The sequence below is a fragment of the Capronia epimyces genome, assembly GCF_000585565.1.
Source record: "Capronia epimyces CBS 606.96 chromosome Unknown aczIQ-supercont1.5, whole genome shotgun sequence".
Classification (NCBI taxonomy): domain Eukaryota; kingdom Fungi; phylum Ascomycota; class Eurotiomycetes; order Chaetothyriales; family Herpotrichiellaceae; genus Capronia; species Capronia epimyces.
This window is the reverse complement of record NW_006912908.1, coordinates 2214200-2240209: the sequence shown is the minus strand read 5'-3', so window position 1 is coordinate 2240209 and position 26010 is coordinate 2214200. Positions and strand designations below refer to the sequence as shown.

General features: G+C 54.8%; 13 protein-coding genes across 13 annotated transcripts; 8 read left to right on the top strand and 5 right to left on the bottom strand.

Annotated features, from left to right (window-relative positions):
* Positions 1-226: 226 nt before the first annotated feature.
* A1O3_06760 (ATP-dependent rRNA helicase spb4) lies at positions 227-2146 on the bottom strand (the record flags this gene model as incomplete). The annotated part of the gene is made up of 1 exon (XM_007736876.1): positions 227-2146. The coding sequence occupies one exon, from the start codon at positions 2144-2146 to the stop codon at positions 227-229; it is 1920 nt and encodes a 639-aa protein (XP_007735066.1).
* Positions 2147-2913: 767 nt separating this feature from the next.
* Positions 2914-4122, top strand: A1O3_06759 (phosphatidate cytidylyltransferase; the record flags this gene model as incomplete). The annotated part of the gene is made up of 1 exon (XM_007736875.1): positions 2914-4122. One exon carries the CDS (start codon positions 2914-2916, stop codon positions 4120-4122), a length of 1209 nt encoding a protein of 402 aa, XP_007735065.1.
* A 795-nt stretch (positions 4123-4917) lies between these two features.
* On the top strand, positions 4918-5172 carry A1O3_06758 (uncharacterized protein; the record flags this gene model as incomplete). Its single annotated transcript, XM_007736874.1, has 1 exon — positions 4918-5172. One exon carries the CDS (start codon positions 4918-4920, stop codon positions 5170-5172), a length of 255 nt encoding a protein of 84 aa, XP_007735064.1.
* Positions 5173-5289: 117 nt separating this feature from the next.
* On the top strand, positions 5290-5613 carry A1O3_06757 (uncharacterized protein; the record flags this gene model as incomplete). Its single annotated transcript, XM_007736873.1, has 1 exon — positions 5290-5613. The coding sequence occupies one exon, from the start codon at positions 5290-5292 to the stop codon at positions 5611-5613; it is 324 nt and encodes a 107-aa protein (XP_007735063.1).
* Positions 5614-5785: 172 nt separating this feature from the next.
* Positions 5786-6334, top strand: A1O3_06756 (uncharacterized protein; the record flags this gene model as incomplete). The annotated part of the gene is made up of 2 exons (XM_007736872.1): positions 5786-6133; positions 6260-6334. 2 exons carry the CDS (start codon positions 5786-5788, stop codon positions 6332-6334), a joined length of 423 nt encoding a protein of 140 aa, XP_007735062.1.
* Positions 6335-6946: 612 nt separating this feature from the next.
* On the bottom strand, positions 6947-8419 carry A1O3_06755 (seryl-tRNA synthetase; the record flags this gene model as incomplete). The annotated part of the gene is made up of 1 exon (XM_007736871.1): positions 6947-8419. One exon carries the CDS (start codon positions 8417-8419, stop codon positions 6947-6949), a length of 1473 nt encoding a protein of 490 aa, XP_007735061.1.
* Positions 8420-8818: 399 nt separating this feature from the next.
* On the bottom strand, positions 8819-9205 carry A1O3_06754 (uncharacterized protein; the record flags this gene model as incomplete). Its single annotated transcript, XM_007736870.1, has 1 exon — positions 8819-9205. The coding sequence occupies one exon, from the start codon at positions 9203-9205 to the stop codon at positions 8819-8821; it is 387 nt and encodes a 128-aa protein (XP_007735060.1).
* Positions 9206-9672: 467 nt separating this feature from the next.
* On the bottom strand, positions 9673-11715 carry A1O3_06753 (uncharacterized protein; the record flags this gene model as incomplete). The annotated part of the gene is made up of 4 exons (XM_007736869.1): positions 9673-10496; positions 10545-11008; positions 11064-11430; positions 11481-11715. The coding sequence occupies 4 exons, from the start codon at positions 11713-11715 to the stop codon at positions 9673-9675; spliced, it is 1890 nt and encodes a 629-aa protein (XP_007735059.1).
* Positions 11716-12438: 723 nt separating this feature from the next.
* A1O3_06752 (uncharacterized protein) lies at positions 12439-14721 on the top strand (the record flags this gene model as incomplete). The annotated part of the gene is made up of 2 exons (XM_007736868.1): positions 12439-12632; positions 12690-14721. 2 exons carry the CDS (start codon positions 12439-12441, stop codon positions 14719-14721), a joined length of 2226 nt encoding a protein of 741 aa, XP_007735058.1.
* A 570-nt stretch (positions 14722-15291) lies between these two features.
* Positions 15292-17678, top strand: A1O3_06751 (uncharacterized protein; the record flags this gene model as incomplete). The annotated part of the gene is made up of 8 exons (XM_007736867.1): positions 15292-15480; positions 15563-15709; positions 15791-15977; positions 16038-16119; positions 16229-16934; positions 17074-17181; positions 17254-17328; positions 17505-17678. The coding sequence occupies 8 exons, from the start codon at positions 15292-15294 to the stop codon at positions 17676-17678; spliced, it is 1668 nt and encodes a 555-aa protein (XP_007735057.1).
* A 775-nt stretch (positions 17679-18453) lies between these two features.
* A1O3_06750 (uncharacterized protein) lies at positions 18454-20926 on the top strand (the record flags this gene model as incomplete). The annotated part of the gene is made up of 7 exons (XM_007736866.1): positions 18454-19041; positions 19122-19222; positions 19349-19709; positions 19793-19889; positions 20023-20229; positions 20359-20523; positions 20742-20926. The coding sequence occupies 7 exons, from the start codon at positions 18454-18456 to the stop codon at positions 20924-20926; spliced, it is 1704 nt and encodes a 567-aa protein (XP_007735056.1).
* A 1416-nt stretch (positions 20927-22342) lies between these two features.
* A1O3_06749 (uncharacterized protein) lies at positions 22343-23358 on the top strand (the record flags this gene model as incomplete). The annotated part of the gene is made up of 4 exons (XM_007736865.1): positions 22343-22472; positions 22566-22784; positions 22860-23061; positions 23187-23358. 4 exons carry the CDS (start codon positions 22343-22345, stop codon positions 23356-23358), a joined length of 723 nt encoding a protein of 240 aa, XP_007735055.1.
* A 464-nt stretch (positions 23359-23822) lies between these two features.
* On the bottom strand, positions 23823-25736 carry A1O3_06748 (uncharacterized protein; the record flags this gene model as incomplete). Its single annotated transcript, XM_007736864.1, has 1 exon — positions 23823-25736. The coding sequence occupies one exon, from the start codon at positions 25734-25736 to the stop codon at positions 23823-23825; it is 1914 nt and encodes a 637-aa protein (XP_007735054.1).
* Positions 25737-26010: the final 274 nt, after the last annotated feature.

Here is a 26010-nt window from a genome sequence, read left to right as displayed (position 1 = left end):
CTACCTTTAGGTGCCTAGGTACCCAAATGCTTTCTTTGACCGGTCTGTCTCAGTGCGGTCGTGACTTTTACCTCCAGATTCTGCCCTGAAGAGTCTGTCTTATACCAAGACATAGGTGCATAGCTGCAACAATAGTATTTAAAAGGAATCAACCGCTCCTTGATTAAGTCGCCTACTACATTAGTACCTAGTAGGAACTTGAAAGTATACTATACTCCGTTCACGCTCATTCAAATCCTTCAAAAGCGTCATCATTGCTGGCGCTGGCGCTGGCTGCTGCCAATGCCTGTTTTCGGATTTGTTCAACCATCCTTGCAGTTTCGGCCTCGCGCTCCCTTTCGGACTCGCTCAGCTTCGCGATGCGTTCGTATTCTCTCCGCGCTTCCTTCTTGGAGCGTTTGACCGCCTTGCCTTCTCTCCGCTCGACTTTCTCTGACCAAGCTACCGTGCTCCCGCGTTTCTTGGCGTTGGCAATCTTTCCATCGACGAGGGGATCGCGAGGGCCCTCTTGGAGAGCCTGCTTGCGCTGTTTCTCACGTTGTTTGTCCTTGTAGCCATATGCATCCCAATCCACGGCCGGAGGGTTGTACGTGGTCCGGTCCCAGTTCTTGAGTTCTGGCATCTTCGGCATCTTCAACAGCGCCCAGGCAGACGCATGATCATTCCAGTCAATATCAGCAATGCGGAAGATCGATGATGCTTGATGCTTCGAATAGCTTCGGACCCAACTCACGAACGCCTTCTGGGCCTTTTCATGTAATAACCTGTCTTTGAGGACGGCCTTTTGGAACGACTGCTCGGTTGCGAGACAGTCCTCTTCTGTGACTGAGATATCAGGCTGGGTCAAGGGCTCGATTGGAGTCTTTCTGACACTCAAGAACGACACGTAATCTTCCTCCCTGCCCGGGAGTAGGAACACCACGGCGAGACCTCTTCTCCCGGCCCGACCGGCTCGACCACAACGGTGAAGAAACGCTTTGGGGTCCGCCGGGGGATCAATCTGGACCACCAGATCAACAGAGGGAATATCTAATCCTCTTGCCGCGACATCTGTGGTGAGAAGAAGTGCCGGAGAGGCCGAGTTGGTGAATTTGATGAAATTCTTCTGCCGCACATTTGCCGGGTGTTTGCCGTGCAGAGGTACGAGGACAAGCTCTGGAGGTAGAATGGAGGGTAATAATGTCTGGAAATAGTCCACGGCAGCACATGTGGAAAGATACACGATCGTCCGCAAGGGCAATGTATCCAAGCCTTTCAGCAGTGCTGCAAGGGCAGGGAACCTGTGAGATGCAGGCGTAACTGCGTAGGTCATTTTCAAACTTGCAGGGGTTCGTTTGTCTTCCACTCCGTCCGCCCCTTTGACTTTGACCGCAATCTTGACGGGATTTCGTAATCCAACACGAATGATTTGGTCGACCGCTTCGCTGACGCTCGCACTGAAGAGACCAGTCCGTCTTTGCTTCGGGAGAAGACCAAGGATCTTGGTAAGATCATCCTTGAACCCAAGATCGAGTAGACGGTCTGCTTCATCTAACACCAGTACCTCGAACGACGACTGTGGACAGTGGACATAGGGCGAGGACAATATCTCGAGGAGCCGACCGGGCGTAGAGACTAACAGATTCGGCGAAGTTTTGAGGAACGTACTCAGATCCTGCGCCGGGGTAGTGGAACCACCTAGGAGCAACTGCGGAATGACCTTGAGTGTAGATGTGGGAAAAGTCTCAGGCTGTGGGTTTGTTTCAGGTTCATCGGAGCCTTCCAACACCTTGCGCGCCGTGGCAGAAGGGGGATGAAAGTCCAGCAGTGAGATTAGGACATTGAAGATTTGTGAGGCCAATTCCCGCGTAGGTGAAATGATGATGGCGCCGACATGATGTTTCCTAATCGGCTCTTCCAGCCTGAGCAGTCGCTCCACCACCGGTATGAGAAACGCCAACGTCTTTCCACTTCCCGTAACTGCCTCGACCACGACGTCCTTGTGGCCCATGAACAATGGTATGACCGAGGCCTGCACTGGCGTCATGCGCGAGAAGTTCATTGACGAGATGGCGTCCAGGATCCATTCCGAGAGAGAGGGTGTGAGGGACTCCCATGCGCGGGAAGACGACCGCTTCGACGAAGCCGCTCCTCTGTCGGGGGCCATGTTGTGTGAGGGTCGAAGGTTGTGATCGTGGTCGTGGATCACGCTTTGGCTCCTAGGTATGTAACTGTATACAACGGCGCAGTTTGGAAAAAAGTTGCTGCTAGCGGGGCCATTTGGAGAGGCTTGGCAATCGATAAGCGATTCAAGGTCCAAGAAGTTGAAGTTGAGAGAAACCGGAGCCGAGGACAGCCACTTAGACAGGCAGCATCCGAGTTCACGTCTGTGGCCTAAACCCCCCAAGACTCCAGGCAGTCCACTCTGGTGCAGTGGTGCCTAAGGCTAGCCTTTGCTTGGGCACTTTTGGGCCTAAAAGACACCGTCCAGGCGCCAACCGGCGATAAGCAGCCCCTACTACCGCAGTCCTACAGCTCCACTGGCACAGTGAGCACTGAGCACGCAGCGCTCGGCCGCCGAGATCCTTGCATGTGCCCTCCGACCATTCCTTGCTTCCGCGTCCTTTTCATATTCCTACTATTCCAACGCACACGTCCGCACCGACGTTGATCACATCTTCCTGCGCGTCATTTCAGCCCAGTTTTGCATCAAAATGTCTCCTGCAACTCGGTCTTGAGCTGGCTCAAGGTAGAATGTCGACAATGATCTCCTACTCGCAATGATGCTGGCCCAGTGATCCTTGATTACCATCCGGCCCCCATCCACATCTGCCTTCGCCGACCGCCGTTGTGCGCTGACCGTCAGTGTCAGTTTCCGCTTCCACATCGCAGCTTGCTGCCCGCCCACCCCTCCGCTGGACTGGACGCTCTCAAATGTCCTATCCGTATCCCATCCCCGCTACTCCGAGAGTTATCTCGCCCTCTCCCACCCCTTCCGAAGCCTCCGACCGACAAGACTCCTACTTCGCTCCGGTCACGCGATCTGCCGCCAAAGCCCAACGACAGAGATCTCCCCAACCCGACCCGATCCACGAAGAGAAGGATGGATCTGGGTCGGATTCCAGTCTCGAGAAGCGTGCCAGAGCGCGGTCAAGAAGTCCCATATTGAGCGCAGCCACCCACCTGAACGGCAGTGCCAGTGGCAGCTCTAGCAAAAGAAGGCGCCTGAGCGGCCTAACCCCGAAGACCCCCGTCGCAAAGTCTGAACCATTGCCCACTGGCAATGTGGCACTCCCCAAGTCCAATGGACATCTCTCACCGTACGATCGAGTCAAGAAGTCCTGGCGCGAGTTTTCTCGCTCGCCGTCGCCCTTGGGGCTGATCCCTCTACACCGGCACTATCGCAATCTGATCCACAAGCACGAGGTTCCTCGAAAGCTCCTCCACGTCTCCATTGGGTTCTTCACCCTCCGTTTCTATACCACCGGCATCCAGACCACCGCCATTACACCCTGGCTGCTCGGCGCCCTCGCCATCATTGCTCCAACCGATGTGCTTCGACACCATTCCGACCGATTCAACAGATTCTACATCAAGGCCTTGGGAGCTCTGATGCGCGAGACTGAAGTCGATGGCTATAATGGGGTGATTTGGTATTTGGTCGGCGCATACATCGCTTTGAAGTTTTACCCCAAAGATGTCGGCGTTGTATCAATCCTCCTTCTGTCCTGGTGCGACACTGCCGCCAGTACCTTTGGCCGTATATATGGGCGCTACACTGTCCGCCTTCGCCGGGGAAAGTCTCTGGCAGGCTCCCTTGCTGCGTTCGCAACCGGCGCCCTGATCGCTGTTTACTTCTGGGGTTATCTGGCTCCGCGGACCGGACCGTTTCCCGACGATCCGGTGGATGGTCTTATGTATCAGGGTCGCCTCTCATTGCCTGCCCGGGCAAAGGAGCTTCTCGGTTGGCAGCCGGACCAGGGTGTCATTGTCGGCACTGCAGCCCTTGCCGTCGTGAGCTTCTGCACCGGTCTCATTGCAAGCCTCTCGGAGCTGATTGACTTGTGGGGCATGGACGACAACTTGACGATTCCTCTCCTGAGCAGTGCCGGCATCTGGGCATTCCTGAAAGTTTTTGGATAGTACAGCGATTTGAAAGAGCATAGCAGTAGGATCAAGAACAAGATTTTGGCTATCTTGTGCCGTTTTGGCTTTGGTTGGTTCTTAGACAAATGGATACCCTAGCATGATCTAATTACCATACCAGGATATATTTTGTCAGCAGCTCATCCTTATTGACCATCTTGAATCTCTGTATAGCTGAACAACAATCCTCAGGGGCATCTCGTGTCTCCGCTCCAGGATTATTCAGCAATAACGTAAGCTGCCATCTCTAGGCCACAGGCCACGAGGCCGCTGCCAGTTCAATATATCCGTACTTTCATCACTCCTACCACACCACAATGGCCCAATTGACACCTTTGGCTAACTTTGACGGTACTGTGTACCATAGTCATCGCTAGAGCATGGGTATCTCACATGCTTTGGACAATCCTCCATACAATATATACGCAGGGATGGAATGACGCTCGCATCAGCAGAAGGCAGCTTACAGCATCACACTAGGAGAAACGAGTACGAGTACGTGCTCTACTGACCAACCACGGTATTGCGCAAGGCCGTACATGCGTCCATAATGCTGGTAAGCTGCCCGGTAGGTGTAAAGGTTAAATCGCATTTCTCAAACGGGCACCCTGACCACCTATCTATATGTATTGCCCACTGTTGACTTTGAATCTCGTGCGCGTTTCTTCTCAGTGCCTCTTCTTCCTCCATCCTACTGACTTATGAGCGCTCTCCTCGGCTCTGCACACTTAACATCCTTCGCATCACCAGCTATCAAGCCAGAGCAGCCTACCGGCCACAGACGCGAAGATTATGGCGAAGACAATCGTGATCACTGGTGCCACAGGGACGCAGGGCGGATCTGTGGTTGCCGCGTTCCTGCGTGACCCATCTTTCAATGTGCGGGCTTTGACACGAGATACCGAATCTCCCGCGGCCCAAGCACTGCGAGAGAAAGGGGCTGATGTCGTCGCTGGAGATCTAATGAACGAAGCATCCTTGGTAGCGGCGTTCAAGGCAAGATTGATTCTTGGTTTGGAAGATGCTTCGACTAACGGGCCCCATTAAGGGAGCAAACATCATCTTCGCCATGACTGCTGGCCTGTGAGTTTGCATCTGCGTCACGCTATCTCTTGTCCCAGGATCTAACTGGTGCGACGTAGGACTCCGCAACTAATAGCAGCAATGATAGAAAAAGGTAGCAAATCGATTGCCAAAGAAGCATATCTCATCGAACAGATCCAAGGCAGGAACGTCATCCACGCCGCCCAAACGACACTGGAGTCGTTGGAGCTCTTCATCTTCTCAAGCCTGTCATACGCAAAGAAGCTCAGCCGGGGCCAGTACGGCCACATCTACCATTTTGATGGAAAGGCCGAAGCGGTTGAATCCCTCCAGGTGACAAGTCCAGAGCTGGCTCGAAAAACGGCTGTTCTTCAACTCGGCATGTTCGCTACCAATTTTCGGGAGCCCCTCCCGCTCAGGCCGACAAAGGTATGTATCATATAACATGTGACATGTGATATATGTCTCTGTGTTCATAGTGGAGGTGGATTTGCATTTGCACTTGGACTTGCATTTGCACATGGTCGAAGAAAGCAAGAATAAAAGAACCGTTATTGACTTGGACCGCTGACCAATCTGCGACCATAAGCAACCGGACGGTCGATATCGCATACTCATGCCCTGCACGGCCGAGACGCCGATCCCCTTCATCGATCCGAACAAGGACCCGGCAATCTTCGTCAAAGCTCTCGCAACACAGCCGCTGCCACCGCCTCTTTCGCCAGACAACTCGGTCCGCCAATTTGCCGGGTATGCCACCATGACGACGGCCGGCGAGTTCACTCGGCTGCTCAACAACCATCTCCCAGTCGAGGTGTATTTTGAAGAGACCAGCGTTGACGCATGGGCCGGCCTGGTCGTCTTCGACCGCGAAGTCGGGCTCGGCCTGGCCGAGATGTACAAGTACTGCGAGACAGTCGACTACTTTGGAGGCCAAGAAGGCGGCACCACGATCATCACCGAAGTGAGTCTAAGTACTACTAGCTCCTTGACTTCCTTTCTTCCTCAAACCCTTTCCTCTACGTCCTTCCTTCCTTCCTTTCTTCTCCTTGGGGATACGTTCTTACAACAATAATCAATACTATCACAGCTTGCTCTGGAAGACTCGCCCACCAAGATGGAGGATTGGGTCAAAGCCCAAGACTGGTCTTTCCTGTTCAAGTAGTGCAATTGGGAATGCATCCTTGTTTGGAGGAGGTGAGCAGTGCAATTCGGAATGCATCCTTGTCTGGACCAGGTGAATACTAGGTACCTAGGTACCTACCTACCTAAGGCTACTTACTTGTGGGCTGCTGCATAGTTTTGTTTTCCAAGTACTCCGTACAAGTATTGTAATTGGTAGTAGTAATGGTCAATAGCCCCACTGGGCAAGGCTGAATCCCCCTGATGCTGATGGTCGATTGTCGATTGTCGCGCTTGTCTGCTAGGTACGGACGCGTACGATGGGAAAGTTACGGTATAAGAAAAGACTGTAGGAGCGTCCTAGTAGACCGCAAGACTGGACTGGACTGGACAGGACTGGGTGACAAATCGGGTTCGGTCACCGACAGGGCAATTCGGCCATGTCGGCTGATTGACTGATTCATTGATTCATTGACTGGCTGTGTTGGAAAGCGAAATGGACAGTGATATGGTCGGTGTATGAGAGGTTCGTGATTATGATCTATTCTTGCTTTTCCGTCGAGTCCGCTTCTGAAATCGTACATACTATACAACACATGCGACGGCCGTCTGCCCACATTATACAAGGAACCGGAGGGAAAGAACCTCACGGTGCTCACCGGGGTCCGATCTTCTCCATACCGCCCATATAAGCCCTCAACACCTCGGGGATGATGACACAACCATCCTCTTCACGCCATCCATTCTCCAGAACCGCAGCCAGAACTCTCGGTATCGCCATGGCCGTTCCGTTCACGGTATGGGCGAATTTCTTTTTCGACCCGCTCATCTCCAAGATCCTGGTGTCCAGCTTCCGGCTCTGATAGTCCGTGCAGATCGAGGCCGAGGTGACTTCACCCCACCCGCCGTCTCTCTTCTTCCTCGACGGGAACATCGCCTCGATATCGATCTTGCGGTATGCGCTCGCGCCGAGATCCGAAGAAGGCATTTCGAGAATTCGGCACGGCAAACCAAGCGATGACAGAATCTCAACCTGAATGCCAACCATTTCATCGAACACCTGTGTAGAACTCTGCACCCAGCTTGACTCTTCCGGTAGCCCTCCCGTAGGTGCGGGACAGTCAGTCCAGGCGAACATTTCCACCTTGGTAAACTCATGTACTCGATAGAGGCCCTTCGTGTCCACTCCTCTGGCACCGGCTTCGGCACGGAAGCATCTACTAGAACCAACCAGCTTCACAGGCAACTGATTCTCCGGTAGACTCTTGCCCGCGTGCATTCCTGCCAGGGATATTTCAGCCGTCGCAGCCAAGCTCCTGGTTGGTTTTCCAGCATCTTTTGCCGGCTGTGCCACCTGCCAGATTTGCTGCTCGTCATTCTGATCCCGAGGCTGAAACCCGCAAGCAACAGCCACGTGGGAATACACTAGAGAGGGGGGAGCCACCACAGACCAGCCGTGTTTCATGGCGACTGATAGCGCATATTGGACGAGAGCTTGCTCGAGGAGCGCGGCCTCCTTGAGCAAGTAGTAAAAGCCCCATCCAGATGCTACGGAAGCAGATGAGAAATCGAGTATGCCCAGTCTTTCGCCAATGACAGAGTGATCTGCCGAGTTGCTGTACTTGGGAGGACTCTCTGGGTCGTAGTTGATGTATGTCCGTAGTCTCGGTTCGCCATCGGTTGGGGTCTCGGAGGAGGTCAAATTGGGCAAGGACAGCGCCATAGCACGCGTCTCTGCGTCCAGCTTTTCACGCTGATCCTCCAGAGTGCTCACCCCCGCCCTAAGCTCTCGCATCTGAGCAATTATTTCAGACTTGTCTGCTGCAGTAGCATTCATCTGCTTTTGTAACTCCTTGAGTGTGTGACGTGGACCGTTCAGGCGGTGGTCAAGGGTTGTCATCTTTCTGACATTCTCCGCAACCTTGCGTGGGATGTCCTTGTGGCCGTGGTAGTTTCGGACCACCGCATTGTGTTCGTAAAGTTCGACATTGTCTCGGATCTGGGCGAGGTGAGGGTGCTGCTTGGGAGCGGTGGCAGGGCGGGGATGCTGGCAAAGGCGAGCGGTAGAGCTGTAGGGCCTTCTGCACAGAGGCAAGAATGATCTGGCCTCAACAGTCTTCCTCGACATTGGGAGTCGGCAGGTCAGATGTTTAGGACTGAGGACGAGCGAGACTGGCCTGGAAAATCAACTCCGCAGTCACGTGGTGGGGAGGAGCAGCCACGGCCCACGACAAGTAATAATAGTGGCATCTAAGCATCTAATAAGCGGTAAAGATAGGTAGGTAGCATGTCAAACTATTCCGTCCTTCTGTTATCAACTAACTATGATTAATAACGGCAATCCAAATGTGGAGGTATTATTGAGATTCCCTGTGGTGTCGATCGCCTTCAGATGCTCTGTCCCTGTTGAGTTCGCCATCTGCTGTGCAGGGAGAAACTTGCACTGTGCCAGCCAGCCATTGCATGCACCGAGATCATTCGTATGTCTGCTGACAATGTAGGGCTCAGGCCAGCTTCAGGAGCAAACTCAGGCCAAATAGACGTCGACGACCAGGCTCCTCCTCCCGTCCGAATCTTCCTTGATTTCATCCGCCGGGAGAACCACCACTGACCTCCCTTGCCCGTACTTCTCCAAGGCGCCCGCCACATGTCTCATCGCCCACCTTTGACTCTGGCACAGGAACCAATCGTCCTTGCCATCATCGCCCCAACCCACGAATAACCCGACACGCAGATGTCTCACCCATCTCCAATCTCTTTCGTGTAGTGACTTGAAGAAATTGTCTAGGCAGACGCGGTTGTAGAGCACAAAGACTCGGGCTTCCTCAGCCTGTTGGACCGTTGGGAGCACTTCAGCGAATATCTGTCGATTCAGGCGCAGAATGCGGTTGTCACAGTGTCTGTACGTCGGCATGTTTCGGCAGCAAGTGCCCTGCTGGGGGGATTCGCATTGTTCTGCTCCGAACGCACATTTGCATGGGTACACCAATGTCGGCTGGACAACATGAGACCATATCTGAAAACGGATTTCGAGAGGAAGGTCGAGAAGAAGCATGTTGGACTGGAGTAGAAGGTGAGGTTGAAATAATGATCGCTCAGGTGATTTTTCTGCAGATCGAGTGTATACATGGGACGAGACTAGGAAGAAGGTGTAGAAATGCAAAGTTGACCCAATACTAGGCCAACGCTCTTAAGGCCGAAGGCATCTCGCCAACTATGTGGGCTGTACGTAGGTGAACTGGCTGGTGAGTTGTGTAGAGAATACGACGCGAACCGTGCACGACCTCAGCCGCATCAATCACGAGTTTCAACCATGGCACTCTTCTTCATTCAGCTAATTCAGCCGCACAAGAATCAGACCGGGGGTACCTAAGGCGCTGGCTAGGACCCCAGAACCACGCTCGCAAGCTTACTGGCAGCCTCCCTCAGTTCGTCCAGGGTATCACCAGCCGCAAACACAAAGCGATCTGGTCGCAGAATCACATACTTCTTACCGCCCACCTCTTTCTTCAGTCGTCGTTCGTCATAGCCGATTGGAGGCGGTCGATTCTTACACAGGACGGCGTCGGCAGCAAATTCGTCGCCCGTGGCTATTCGAGCGAGGTCCTGCGGCGGTACGGTTGAGGGTTCGAAAGCACAACCGACTGACTGGATCAATACCGTGGCCTCTCTGGATCGCAGTAGGTCATTGGAGAGCTTGTCAATGTCCTGAAGATGGTCAAGCAGAGCATCAACCTCGCTGGGGCTATCTGGCAACACCAAAAGTTGGAAGAGTCCAGTCTTTGCCGGGGAGAATATGAGGTCGTCGGTGAAACAGATTCCGTTGGTCTTGAAGTTGTACGCATACACCTGCGGTATGAGCAAGCCACCCCTCATTTCCTCAAGGAATGGAAGACCTGGGCTATGCCGGTACCTCGTCATCCCGGCTGCTCGGGGCCCCAGCTCGACCTGTTTCCTCACGCTGGGAATCAGCTGGATCGCCCACATGTACCATTCACGGATGAACACTTTCACAGGGTCAGACTCGGTGACATATTCGCCATTTCGAATCGTGGCGGCCAGAGATCTCTCGAGCTGCTGCTTGCGCTCTGTGTACCAGGCTGTCAGGATTTTCTCATGATCCGCGGTCCGATTGCGCTGGAGCAGAGCCAGTCTCCATGCCAATGCTGACGCATCTCGAAATCCCGAAGCAATACCCTGACCACCTTCTGAACGTCAGCATAGACCCTGATTATGAAGACTGTCGCACCTACCAAAAGGCGGGAAAACATGAGCGGCATCACCTGCGAGGATGACCCTGCCCAATGCCCACTTGTTGCAGCTTCTTGCCACGAAAGAGAATGGCCGGGACCGCAAGGTCGTGATACAGTCCGCAGGAAATCTGACGGAATGGGCCAGACCGTATCGACTTCCAGGGTGGGTGAGGTAAGGATAGATGATTTTGGCCGTCTCGTCGGGGCTGGCCATCTTATGACCATCCTCGCCCTTTTGGACGACGAACTCGAACCGCCACAGCCGATCTTCTGGCAGACCAAACCTCCCGCAGACCGAAGGGCGGCCAGGGTTGCACAAGAATCGAAATTCTTTGGGGAAGAACAGGTCGTAGACTTGTTCTGGAGTGTACCCTAATCGCCACAGGGGAAAGTCCGGGTGAGTCTTCTCGGTCGGCAGGGAAATCTTCCAATTCAAAGCCACCCATGTCTCTTCATACATCGACCTAGTTTAATCTTCAGTCCACCAAGCCAGATCCTAGACGCATGTTGGACACTTACTGTTCACACCTTTCCATGACGATCCCTCTTGGCTCAAGGTACTTCTTGCGGACATAGCCTGTCTTGCCGTCCGCTCCAACAAGGAACGAGGCTTTCAATGTGTGATGTTGACCCTTTGCATCCAGATACTCGACCTGGACGGTATCTCCCTTTTCGCTTACGCCTATCACGGTGGACTCTGTCCGGATTTCCGAATATGGGATTTTCTTGATCTGGTCCCGAATGGCTTTTTCCATGGCTGGCTGCTTGTGGCAAATGAAGCCAACATGGCCGGTCCCTCCCTCCGTGGTCCTGTGCACCATCCTGACCAAAGGTTTCCTCGTCAGATCTGGTTCACTGCCAGTGATGAAGTTGAACACTTCCATGCCTGTGTAATGATTAGAGAGACTCAACCTGTGACTAGATGGGGCCACTCACAGGAACCAATATCTGTATATATCCGGTCATAAAGCCCGATCGACTGAAGGATACGGATGCCATCCTCATCCAAAGCAATACCTCGTGGATCAGTGGTGACGTCTTTATCTCTCTCCAGTACAACATTTGGCACTTTCATCAGCCCAAGCAGGACGGACAAGACCACGCCTGTTGGGCCTCCGCCGCATATTATCACACCAGTTTCCTCTGCAGAGGAAGCGTCAGTTTGGACCATCCTGCCGGCAGACAATGTACGGCACGAAGGATCCTAGTTTACCCGGCGCGGTCGTGGAGGTGCAAGCTCAGTCTTTAAATGTCATTCAGCCGAGACGCGTCCACGGCACCATCGACTTTGGCTTTCAGTATTTTGATTCTAATCAGGCGCGCCCATGATCTGGGGAAATGAGGTGGGGAGGACGGGGGTTTGCCCTCCGATGGCGTGGGACATTCGGATCCGGGACATACTGTCAGTGTCACCGAACTGTGTCACCTAAAGGCTAACTGTAAGGCTGTGTGGGACAAATCCAAAATGTCCCACATGCAAGATGCTCACGCCGCACGGGACCCTGAGGCGATCGCCGTCAGCTCTACTCCGTACAGTACGGAGTACCGAGTACATACGGTTCGACTGAACCCCGCAAGACAAGGTCGAAAGCTCTCTGTTCAAAGTCTCTCTGCTCTCTTCGTCGCTTCTGCACCGGTAAAGGGACACGCTTGGATGGCATTGGTAACCTGGCCTGTATCAGGTTAAGTCGCGGCTCAGCACTGCGGATCCCCTAGTTTTTCTGGGCTGAGGCTCACTGACCACACCCTCCTCTTTTCTCCACATCTACTTTGTCCATTGCCGACCGGCACCCTCGGCAGGTCATGTGCTTGAACAACATCTGTGTGTCTTGGGTGCTATGCATGGGTGTCGCCTGATGGACCTGTGCATCTCACCCTCCTTCGACCTGGGACAATGTCCGACAGCACGACAGCACATAGTCCCAAAGGCAAAGGGGCACCCCGCAGCCGGCGGGTTCGCAAAGTACGCCAATGTACGACGTGTGACCGGACCTTCGCCAAAACAGATCACCTGGAACGCCATATTCGGTCTCATACTAAAGAGAAACCGTTCAAGTGCACCATATGTGGGCGCAATTACGGCCGCCAGTGAGTTACCGTGTTTGCCTTGATGCGACGACATTCGCGAGCTCATCTCTCTTACAGTGATACCTTGCTACGACATCAAAAATATCACCAAGAGGGTGGGTCGGTCGTTGGTGTAGAGCCGCAAGAGGGTTCTGGCATCTTGCAAAATGACATGTTGGGCGAGGCTGTGGTGATATCTCCCCGGGTCTCAACCGTAGCCTTGGACCATACCATAAACTCAGCCTTGGATGTCGCATCCCTGGGCTACACAAACGACGAGGCAACGTACCAAGACGCCTCCAAAGGTATCTACCAAGGCCAGGGTGCCTCCAACCCAGAAGCCTGCAACTTGGACCCGGCCATCGAAGCATTTGAGTTTGACGCCCAGTTCCCGTCCTGGCTGGTGGATGGCGACTTTAATGCAGACATTCTGGATACGCCGCTCGTCACCAGTATGGTCGAGTTGAGGCCTGACTGGCCTGAAAGTCCCTACGCCCCGTCTGGCTCCAGGGGAATCAAGCCCGTTCCTGACACGAAGCGCCTCTGGTTCATTACTGGCCATGACGGGCAAGAGGAAGTGCCCCGATCAGGGCCTCCCACGCCTCCAGCCTCTCAAGTCGAAGTCGACGATAGTTATCGGCAAACATTGCATCAATCCCTACAAATCCGTTCGCAACACGACCAAGTCCTCCCTTCCGCCGACTTCCTCAATCTTTGCGTCCGCTCTTATTTTGCCAGGTTTCATCCCGTCTTTCCGCTGGTACATGCACCTACTTTTCGTCCATCCAAGGCCAATTCCATGGTTCTCTTGTCCATCTGCTCTGTCGGCAGTCTTTTCACCGGCTCGGCTAACGCCATCCGACAAGGAGTGCAGATCTTCGAAAGATTGCACAAAGCGGTCCTGGCAAACTGGGAACGGCTGATGTCTCGTGGCACCGACGAACAGGTGTCCCTCGTCCAGACCGCCATTATTGGGCAGACTTTTGGTCTGCTCTCGGGCGAGCCACAACATCTTGCCATCGTCGACGCTTTCAACGGCACTTTGATTTCGTGGGCACGGCGTTTAGGGGCCTTCAGAGCAAAGAAGCTGCGTGGGCTCGACCTCAATGTCTCGCCCCCCGAGCTGGATCAGTTGTGGAGGGAATGGGCCAGAAACGAAGAACTCATTCGCATTGGCCTCAGTGTACACATCCATGACGCTGAGCTTGCGAGCAACTTCCACCACGAACCGTTCTTGCGCCACAGTTCCCGGCCCCTGCCCATCGCGGCCTCGAACCAGACTTTTACGGCAGCGCGGCCTGAAGAATGGCGCCTGTCATATCTCAACGACCCGAGCGACTTCGAGAATGATGCGATAACACCCGCCTCCCTCGATATGCACGCGGATTTCGACCTCTTAGCGATTCCTAGCAACAGTTTTTTCACTGCCTACACAGTCCTGGAAGGTATCTGTGTAAACATTGTGGATAATAAAACGAATGCCCACGCAAGGCCGTCGGGCATGGAAGAAGTTTCCTCTCTGCTGACCAGGTTTTACGGACGTTTCCTACAAGGGACCGCTTCCTGGGAACCGGACCACATGGATATGAGCATCCTCTGGCACTCGGCCCATATGTCCATGTACGCGGATTTTGACCTGTTGGAACGAGCCATTGGCCGCGACGGCTCTCACCTCTCGGCTGAGGACGAACTGGCCGTCACAAGCTGGGCCGGCTCGGACCAAGCCAAGCGGTGCGTGCTCCATGGAATAATGGTCCAGAAAAAGCTGGAGACTCTGCCCCTAGGGTTCGAACCAGCAATCCACGTTCCGCGAGCTATGTTCAGAGCCGGCATTGCATGGTTCTGCTACACTCGCTTTGGCGAGGGTAGGGAGGCGCAAAGAGCTATAGCCTCGGAGAGCCTCGATTTCCCGGAGTTCAAGCTCCTCGGTGTCAATCCCAGCTTGTTGCTATTCCAGGCCAACGGGTACAAACATGGCAGACCCACGACGACCGAGGTCAATGCAACCCTTTGCGGACTTACAGATCTTTTGAGGCGAATTGGCCATTGGGAGATCGCCCGCAGGTTTGCAGCCATTCTTGGAGCTTTGTTACACAACGAAGCTGATTGAACAGCACTCACATCACGGTACCAGCCCTGAAAGATTTTCCTTTAGTGTTGGACCTGGAAACATCTTTCCTCTTATACGAGGTATTAGCACAACAAAGCGCCATTACTCCTAACGGCCCGTCCGAATTCTGGACACGACCCGCGAAAGACGAGACACTGAAGAGGGACCCCTCTGCAAAAGAAAAGGTCCCGTTTTCTTAGTCAGGGGGTTGGGACGTATTGTGCAACTGAACCAGCCCAATGTGGGACACATTGACTTGTCACCATGCCAGATCCCTACCCATCCCGCACACAAATACGGGGATCCAAGACTAAGATCGATCCGCCCCAGACCTCCATATGGAGGAGATGTGGGGGATGTCTGCTGCGCCCCGGGCGACGCAGTAGCCAGTGGCCAACATGTCGCGACCAAGACACACGGCGACAGTCCCGTTTGTCCTACATCTATCTCGCCATCCGCGCGTTTTCGAATGCTTGGAATCACCTGTCTCCTGATCGATCCCAATTTCCCCAACATTTGAAGGCCGCATCTCTGACCTTGCCTCCCGGTCGACAACCAACCGACATCAAAATGGCCGACACCAACACTCACAGCCTCGAAGAAGTCCGACATGTGGCCGAGGCCGAGACCCATGTCGAAATGCTTCCCGGTACCGAGCTCATGGCCGAGGTGGCAGGGATTCACCTGGTTCACGCGCACAACAAGCCCACGGCCACGGTTCTCGTCCCTCAACCCACTGCGAGCCCTCATGATCCGTTGGTGAGTCTGAGTCTCCGTGCCGTAGATACAATGGCTCCTTGGAATGTCCTGCCCAACAGAGGCCCGCTAACAATGGCGTCAGAACTGGTCTAAATCCTGGAAAACCCTCGTCCTCGCCAATCAAGGCCTGTTTGTGCTCTCGAGCATTATCCCTGCGCTGTCCATCGCGCCTCTCACACCCATCTACGTGGCGAAATGGGGCAAGAGCCTCACCGAGGTGGCGTTCCTGGTCAGTGAGATTGAGACAAGCCCAGAAGACCGGGATGCTCCAGCTTTACCGTGCTGAACTGACTCTTTCCTGTCGATTTAGACCGGCGTCACCGTCATTTCTCTCGGATACGCAAACTTGGTCATCATCCCCTGCTCAGACATCTTTGGCCGACGGCCCACACTGCTCGTCTGCGCCTTGATTGCTCTGGCCAGCGATATCTGGCAGGCACTGGCCAAGTCGTACGGCTCGTTCCTCGGTGCCCGCGTCCTGACCGGCCTTGGTCCAGGTTGGTCAACCGACAGAAGCCAGTCTCACTGAATTGTTGCGCTGACAGGACTGCTCTTAGCTGCAAATGAATCTATCATGGCGACCGTGGTGGCGGATATGTATTTCTTGCATCAACGAGGGCGATATGTCGGGCTCTACTTGTAAGTCGTCTCAGCCGTCTCTTCTTGAGTTGTGTTTGGCTTTTCAGTGTCCGACCGCGACAAACATCTGTCATTGACACGGACACTGACATTCGGGACTTTTCCATAGCTGGTTCTACTTTGTCGGCCTCATGCTTGGGCCCATCATCTCAGGCAACGTCGCCTCCCACGCCAGTTGGAGATGGTTCTTCTGGGCCTGTACCATGGCCCAGGTGGTGAACATAATCGGCCTTGTCTTCCTCAACCCCGAGACTCGACGGGCCCCATCTACTACCGGTACAAGCGCAGAACAACCAGGGGGGCTGCAGTATCAGCAATCGATCGACGAAGATAAGACTGCCGGCGACATGTGCCAGGTCGAGCAGCAGGCGATCTCCAGCGCCATCGTTGTCGACGAGCACCTCGGCCGTGGCAGGCCCAGCCGGTCGCAGTTCAACATCGTGCAGCCGATTGACCCGAAAGCTGTGCGTGCCGGCGCGCTACTGCTCCATGTCCTCACCCCTGTGCAAATCTTCTTCTTCCCCATCGTCTTCTGGGCTGCCATGAGCATGGGCGCCGCCGCCAACGCCTTGCTCTGCGTCAACCTCACTCAGTCACAGGCCCTGGCTGCGCCGCCGTATAACTTCAGCCCGGCGAATGTGGGTTTCGCCAACTTTGCGCTGGCAGCAGGCGCGGTCATCGGCCTCGCTACCGCCGGCCCCTTTTCCGACTGGGTGGCGATGCGAGCCACCAGGAGAAACGGAGGGATTCGAGAACCCGAGCAGCGGTTGCCTGCTTTGATCCCCTTCATCATGGCGTCCGTGGTGGGCATGGTGGTGAGTTTGACTCTTGGAAGCGTGCTGCATTCACGACTACTCAGTTGGGCCTGGGAAGGGAACCTGGGAGCCATCAAACTCAAGAGACCCAGAAAAGAAGGCGGAAAATCTACTTGTGCTGACTACTACCGTCTCCCAGATCATCGGCGTCGGCTGGGATCAGCAATGGTCCTGGAAACCCATCATCATCGTCGGCTTCACCCTGGCGGGCGTGGTCACCGTGAGCATTCCGACCATCAGCATCACTGTAAGTAAACATGGGGCACTCCCTCTCTCGAAATCGTACGGGCTGACATCTGGGGGTTCTTCCTCGAAAAAGTATGCCATCGACTGCTACAAGCCGATTTCGGGACAGATCATGGTCACGGCGACCGTGGCGAAGAACACGTTCGGGGTAAGTCTGGCTCCCAGCCTCTCGCCGGGTTGGGTGCTATCCGCAATGAACAATCATTCCCAGCATACAAGATGTACACAATTCACAAACCACAAGCCACGCTTCCCCCCTGACCATCGGGCCTGAGCCCCCCGTCCTGTCTGAGATGTGTAACTAACACCCTTTCCTCCTCCCAGTTTGGAATGACCTACTACATCAACGACTGGGCGGCGCAGTCCGGCTTCACAGGACCGTTCATGCTGCTCATGTCCATGACGGTGGGATTCACGCTGATAGGCATGCTGGTGCTGATGTTCTACGGCAAGACGTTCCGGCGCTGGACCAAGGATTCCAGGATCCATTCGTTCTGAATGGCCGGAGGATGACAGATTGATTCACTGTACTGTACTGTACTGTACTGTACCTCCGGGGAGCGGAGCCTTGTCTATGTCATGATTACAGTATGTATGTAGATAGTGATCTCTAAACACTGTACTAGATCTTCCCCTGCTGTGTGTGCCATATGCGCTGGACCCTGTGCCCGGGATCGGCCCCGGCCCCGGCCTGCTGACAAGCCTTAGCCGGCCCCAAAGTCGACGGGCACCGGCACCCCCGGCATCTACGTAGGTCCTGCAGTATCTTAGGCCAGCCAATACTGTCATTGACTACGGACTACTCCGTACTATGCGAACAAATCGTGGGCTAAGGCCCGGAGCCGCCTTGGGAGCCTGAGGGCCCCCAGCCGGCGACCCGAAGCCGGAGCCTTAGAGCCGATAGCGGGCAGGCGTACAGTAGTACATAGGCGCCAAAAAGCTTGATGGGAAGCTTGGACAGACTACAGTACTGTACTCGTACATGCTTACTACTGTACATATCTCTGCACAGCCTGAGAGCCTCCTAAACCGGAGCCGAGGTCCCAGGCCGAGAACCGATCAGCTTTGGCCTCAGATTAAAATTGCAGAGTTAATTATTAGAATCCAAACAAATCCACGCCGGACCGGATGTGCACGGACTCTCGTGGCGACGAGTCACGACACATGACATCCGAGAGCTGGTTTATTTAGGGCGCCTGCCACGAAACAACGAGCTCTACCATCGATGGCAGACACGCAGGGGCGCCATGACGCGGGCACCACGACAATGACAATGTCGTCGCCGCTCGAGTCCACCAGGTCGACGTCCAGGTCCATGTCGACGTCGGCCGACCTGACGCAGCAGACGACCAATCCCGAGTATGGCGACAACATCACGCCGCCCGACGAGGACGGGGAGCCGGCAGGGGCAGCGCCAGGAGAGAAACCGCGTCGAGGGACGACGCCGCGATCCAGCTCATCCTTCACGACGGGCCGGTCAATCAGTCTCTCGCGCACGATATCGCGGCGCGAGACCATCCTCTCTCGCATCCGGACGCGACAGCCCATCGGTCCGTTCACCCATCCGCTGGCGCACCAGCGAACGACGGTCGAAGACCTGGTCGACTTTGACGGGCCGGCCGACCCCTACCGGCCGCTGAATTGGGCCATGAAGAAAAAGGTCATGACCACGGCCTTGTACGGCTTCACCACCATGAGCGCCACCTGGGGGTCCAGTGCCTACAGCCCCGGCACTCGGCAAGTCGCCCATCAGTACCATGTGGGCAACGAGGTCTCGACCCTGGGCACGAGTTTGTTCTTGATGGGCTTTGGCCTGGGCCCGCTGCTATGGGCTCCGCTGTCCGAAGTCTATGGCCGCAAGGTGAGAATGAGAGCTTCACCCCTTTAGCCGCACATGCGAGTCGAGGCCAAGGGCTGACCAACGTTGGTGTCGCGCACCAGAATGCCGTGCTGCCGCCCATGTTTGTGGCGGCTTGTTTTGCCTTTTCTACCGGCGCAAGCAAAGACATCCAGGGCATCATGATCCTCAGGTTCTTCTCCGGGTGCGTCGACGTCGAGCCGAGTTGAGACGAGCATGGCTCCTTCTCCCTCTCCCTCTCCCTCTTGATCTTGATCTCCCTCTCCCTCTTGATCTAATCTTGGGCTGACCGTGTCGTCCCTCCTGACAGGTTTTTTGCCTCGGCCCCAGTCACCAACACCGGCGGCGTGCTGGCCGACCTGTTCCCGTCGTCACAGCGAGGCATCGCCATCGCTTCATATGCCATGGCCGTCGTGATAGGGCCTGCTCTGGGTCCCATCGTCTCGGCGGCTCTGGTCGTCCAGCCTGACCTTCGTTGGCGATGGACCCAGTACCTGACGGGCATCATCCAGCTGTTTGTCTTGGTGTTGGACATCATCTTTCTAGACGAGTCGTATCCGCCGCGCCTGCTGGTTTACAAGGCCCGCCGCCTGCGGCATCAGAGCGGTAATTGGGCCCTCCACGCCAAATTCGAGGAGTGGGATGTGTCGATCGCCGAGTTGGCCAGAAAGGTGATAGCTCTTCCAACCCAAGATAGCCCTGTGTCGGTGCTGGTGCTGGTGTCGGTGCTGACGGCGTCATCTTCCATCTATAGTTTCTGGTCCGGCCCTTCCAGCTCCTCACGACCCCGATCTGCGCTCTGGTGGCGTTGTATGCCAGCTTCTGCTACGGTATCCTGTACATGCAGCTTGGTAAGAGCATGAGCATTCTTTTCCTCCTTCTCCTCCTCTCTGTCTGGCGCTTCCTCTTTTTCTTTCTCTCTGTCCGGCGCTTCCTCCTTCTCTTCCTCTCTGTCTGGCCCGCTTATGACCGACCTTATCACAGGGGCGATCCCAATCATCTTTGCTGAACACCGCCACTGGAAACTCCTCCCGTCGGAGCTGCCATTTCTGGCCATCCTGGTCGGCACCATCATCGGGGCTGCGATCAACGTGTATAACCAGCTGATATATAACCGAAAAGCCGGTGGCAAGGTCGCTCCCGAGTTGCGTCTTCCTCCGATGATGCTCGGCTCGGTTTTATTCAGTGGAGGTGAGTCTTGACTCTTGTCGAGTCCGTCGGCGAACATAACCCTAACCCTAACCCTAACCCTAAGGCGAGGGCGAGGGCGAGGGCGAGAGCTTTTGGACCCGGTGACAACACACTGACATGCAGCAACAGGCCTGTTCATTACCGGATGGACCGCCGATCCCAAATACCCATGGATAGCTCCCGTGATCGGTCTGGCCATGGGGGGCGTGGGATTCTTCACGATTTTCCAGGCCGCCCTCAACTATCTCGTCGACACGTTTCAAAGATACGCGGCGAGTGCTGTCGCGGCCAACAGTAAGTTGAAGTTTGGGTGGTTGTTGTTGTTGTTGTTGTTGTTGTTGTCGCCCTTTGCATTTGACAACCACCACTGCATGACATGACGCACATCAACCCTCGCTCTCACCTCTACCCTCTCACCTCTCACCTCTCACCCTCTCCCTCTCACCCTCTCCCTCTCGCTACGAGTATGGTCTGTCAAGTGCAAAAGACTGACCGGGTTGTTTTGTTCGCAGCCTTTCTTCGATCCTGTTTCGCCGCCGCCTTCCCCCTCGTCATTACGCCGCTGTACCACAACGTCGGCATCCCCTGGGGCACGAGTATCTTTGCCTTCTTCGCCGTCGCTTTGATCCCGGTGCCCTTCTTCTTCTTCTACTACGGCGAGCGCATCCGAAGTCGAAGTAAATGGAGCCGCTTTTGAATTTAAATCGTTGGCCTGGCTGGGAGGGCTGGGAGAGCTTCGTCATTTTCAGGGTCAATGTCAAGGTCAATGGGATGGAAGTCTGTTACGCTGCACAACAGTGTAGGCGATCATGTACATCTATTACTACGCTGTGAAAAGTTAGATCTGATGGATGATTCGAGCAGATGTCGATGTCGATGTCGATGTCGATGTCGATGTCGGTTCCTCAGGCTCAGACTGGGATCGAGCCTCCCGAGAGATATTAAGGCAAGCTGGCCAGACTGGGATTGATGTTCGCACGGGAGATATCTTAGCAAGCTGGCCAGGATGCCGATTGATGTTCGCACGCGGTTGGCCGAGTGGTTCTATATGAGGAGGTGGACGTCTATATTTGTAATCTAGGTACAGACACCAGGTACATACTCACATCTTTGGGCAGGTGCTGTGCTGGTGTGGTTCATCCAAGCGGTAACTGTCGCTGTCGCTGTCGCTGGGATGCTTGCCACACTTCGGCTGTTGTTTCGACCAGATCGACGATCAATATTCCCTCAGCATCATCCCAAATACTGGTACCATGGTCATGTCCCGTCTCCTCTTATTCTATCAATATCTTGTTCCTTGGTTGGCAGTCTCGTCTTATTCTATCCACATCTTGTGCCTTGGTTGGCAGTCTCCTCTTGTTCTATCAATATCTTGTACCTTGGTAGGCAGTCACGAGCATCGGATCGGGCTCTTGACCCAGTGCACCATCGTCGGGATTGCCAGACTCCGTGCGTGCTCTCGCAGCGGCCCTCGGCCCTCGTGGATACTGGAGACTGAGACAGGACGCTTTTCTCGATTCGTGGAGGCTTTAGTAGTAGTGCAATGGTGGCCTGTCCTCTCAGGGCGGGCCAAATATTGCTTTGGAGGAGGAGGGGAGGTGGCTGGACGGCGCTTAACCTCCTGGCATCGTGTGTTTTCTGGACGGCAGCGGGAGAGCAGAACGAGCCACTCGCTGCTGTCCAATATCAATATTGAGCATGAGGATGTGGGAGTGGGAGCAACTCGATGTTGGCTATTCAAAGCAGTTGAAACTGAGATCTCGACGTTGGCAGGCCTGATGGCGTCATGCACTGCTCTCTACCTAGCTATGCCGCTCTGCATTTCCATCCAATCCGCAGGGGAAGATTGTCAGCGCATCCCTCTCTAGGTGCCTCTTCCTCCTCCCCATCCATGTCTAGCGGCCTCATCTCCTCCGCAAAAATGAATCATGCAACCGGGGCCTGAAATGATCATATCGGCAGTGGAAGTACTCACTCAAGCTATATGGTGAGGAGTCCTGGACCGTCTCCAGAAGTGCTTTCTGTCTTCGTCCGACTCCGACTCCCTCTCCCTTTTCGCCTTTGACGTGGCTTCAAAACCATCACCATCACAATCACCCCCCGCATCTTCACCATGGCATCCGCAACAGGCGTGCCCGAGCAGAATCCAGCCTTGGAGGAGGAAGAGCCTCTCTTGGGCCGTCCTGGAGACGTCACCCAACGGCCCGGTCAGGGACTCCAGTTCAACTTCATAACAGGGACCGGTACGCTAGACTTCCCTCTCCGCGTACTGTCCGATCTCACCGCTCCCCTCTTTTCGCTTACTGTCTGATCCCACCACGGCTGACATTACACAGCCGTCCTCGCCCAGGCAGGTATAGTCATCCTCACGGCTCTGGTGTGGGCAGCCGTGTTCCAAGCCGACATCATCTTGTTCTCCTACCACCCACTGTTGAACTCGTTGGCCATCCTCCTGCTCGTCCAGAGCGTGCTGGTCCTGCAGCCCACCGCCACGCAAAAAGACAAAGTCAACGGGACATATGCACATGCAATCTTCAACGGCCTTGCCGTGGCTGGTACGTGACTGACGACCCTCTCGATCGAGGAACATTTGAATTTCAAGCGCCCTTCTCTTCTGACAGCATTCACAGCACTTATCGCCGGTCTGGTGATCATCGAAATCAACAAAGCGTCGCATCCAAAGACTCGTTTCCAAAGCGTCCACGGCAAGCTGGGATTGGTGGCCTACATTCTCATCTTCCTTCAATGGCTGGTCGGCTCCACGTCCTTTTTCGTGCCCAAACTGGTCTACGGCACCGAGGACCGCGCGAAATCGCTGTACAAGTACCACAGGTAGGTAGCTATGCCAAAGCATCATCCGCTTATGTATCCAAAGCGTCATCCCTTATGTATCCAAAGCATCATCCGCTCATATATTCGTATCTCAATTGCATTTTCATTGACTGACAGCCATCCAGGGTTGCCGGTTACACACTGCTGGTCTATTTGCTGGCTGTGGTCGCAGTAGCCACCACCACACCATTCAACGTCAACGTCCTGCACATCAAGCTGTGGGCCGTGGTCGTGGCCAGTGTTTTGGTCTTGATTGGAGTCATTCCTCGGATCAAGAAGCACAAGCTGGGATTCTGAAACCTCTCCTATGCAGGTAACGCCATGGCTACGGCTATGACGGCGAGCGCAATTCCTGCGGCCAGAAGATTCCGATTTTTTCTCCTTTGTCGAGGGATGAAGGATGAGTGGTTTCTCCTATCTCGTCCGCGAGATTCGTGTTGTTATTGGTCGAGCTCTTGCAAGTTTGAAATGCATGGCGTTGGCGTTCGAGAATCGCGATCGATGCATAGCATACATGGCATCAGTGTGAATCCAGGTCACTCTGGAGTGTTTTTGTTTTACATTTTACATCTTCAAAATCACCCGATTACCGGTAATGCCTAGCTAGGTAGCTAGCGATGTATTGACGGAACAGAGCGGAGCGACGGAGCGGCATGAAACAACCTGATGATATGAAATGACTTTTACGGTCTTTCTGTTCCTGTTCCTGTTCACCTGCCATAAGATGTTTGCACTTCCGTCGTATCTCCACTACGCACATGCTACCGTACAGCAATGTCCGTCGACTCGCGCCGTTGCACAAGTCGGTCCTGGCCGGCCGCCAGCGCCTCGAGTCGGGCGGCCTGGACGCGGTGTTTCTTGATGACCGAGATCCATTCGGGCTCAGTTTCAGTTTCGGTTTCAGTTTCAGTTTCAGTTTCAGTTTCAGTCTCAGTCTCAGGCTTGACTGTCGCTGCGGCTTCAGCTTCACCCTCTTCTTCGTCGTCACCGTCGCCGTGGTCTTCTTCAGCTTCTGTTGTTGCTGTTGCTGTTGCTGTTGCTGTTGCTTTTGATGTAGCTGTAGTTATTTCTGATGTCGTGACGTGGCCAGCATCGCCAACATCCCCCTTAACGACTTCTTCGTCCTCATCATCCTCCTCAAGCAGGGCTATCATCAGGCTGAAATCCGCTCCCAGTCGGCCTAGACTGTTGGCCGCGTAGAGCACTTGCATCAGCAGACTTTCCCGCGCGGCAGGGTCCCTCACGTTAGGGAGGTACTGCTTCAGCGTCGACATGAACACCTCGACCAAGTGTAGCGGGAACGATTGGAGGGCCGGTGGGAGCGAGAGTGACAGGGAAAGCGACGATAGCGGGGACTGCGCTTGGGACTCCGAGCCAGGAGCGGCCTCCGTTTCTGTTTCCAATTCCGATTCCTCCGCGGGAAAGATGTTACGGTACATGCTGATGGTGGCGAAGGACTGTTCGCGAAAGATCTCGATGTAGCGTTTCAGATAACGCTCCGTGTGCTGGCCCTGCAGAGGGCCATTGCCGGTCCCGCTCCCGGTCCCACTCGTGGAGGATTTGCGGGTTGGTTCGGGGCGAGACGAGGAAGACGAGAATGACGAAGGCCCCGACTTGGCTCTGTTGTTTGGGCCGATCGAGTTTGACTTCCGCATTTGCGTTTCTTGGTCGGCTAGATCGCGCAGCGGCGAGAGCGCCTCCGTCATGTACAGAAAAGTCGACAGCCTGGCACACAGGAACAGTGCCCCAAAATGGCCCTCGTTTGGAGACGGGCTCGTTGTGGCCGTAGACAGACTTGCACCTGCGAGTTTTGATCGCCGGCCAGCCGGAGTCGACTGCGTAGAACTGCTTGTAGCTGTGGCTATGGCTGTGGGTGCTCCCAGCTCCGGCGCCACTCTCCGTAACCAGCCGATCATGCGAATGGCGGCAGCGAGGCGGATGTTCTGGCCGCGAAGACCGGCAATCAGATTCGCCGTCATGTCCTTCATGGCGGCCTCTGCGTCCACGAGCACCGACCTGACCAGTTGAGAGTCCGGATAGAGGATCTGAAGCCGCTTGATGTGCGCGAAGAGGTCCAGCGCCTGGGTATAGTTCGCCCCCGACGCCACTGAAGTGCCTGCACCGCTCGTAGTACTCGTACTCGTACTGCCGCCGGCAGAGGCAATGGCTGCCGACAATAGGGACGGAAGCTCGAGAAGGTCCTGTACCTTGTCTGCTTGCCGGGCGAGGAGGGCAGACTCGCGTCTCGTATTGAGAAGCGCATTTCCGGGGCTGGCTTCGTCCTTGGATCTGTTGTATGACGAGGCAAAGGCCACCGCTGTCGCGTCCAAGGCCGGAATGGATTGCCGGATCGCTTCCACCGAGGACGACAGTTGTGGAAGAGAGGTGCGGAGTGTGGAAAGATGGTCGGATGAAATGGTCGTCGTGCGGTGGGAGCGCGCACTCAATGCCTGGATCAACACCAGGCTGGACTGGCTGGCTTGCGCGAGAGACTGCGGTTCGCTCGTCGTCAGGTCATCGAGGCGGAGCGATGCCAGCCGAGAGAGATATCTGGACACTTCTTGTGAGGGGGATGTTGTCGTGGTGGTAGTAGTGGTGGTGGTGGTAGTGGTGGTAGTGGTGGCCGTCACCGTCGAAAGATGCGGTTTCAGAAGGTCATACAGCGGATCGGCCATCTTGACGACTCTTCTGATACTGATAGAGCATCAGTTACATCCAAGACGGAAACTGTGCGTTGAATTTCAGCTTATATCATCATTTTGTTGGTTCTGGCTCGACAGGACGAGATGTTCATCTTGAAGGGGTTGTGCGTGTCTCTACAAAACATCCCACGAACTGCGTGTCACGTGCCGCGCACCATGTCACTCAGCCTTACAGTCGCCATATAGACATGTATAGACATGTATAGACATGGTCTTCATGGCTATCCAAGATCATCAGGTCGAGTAG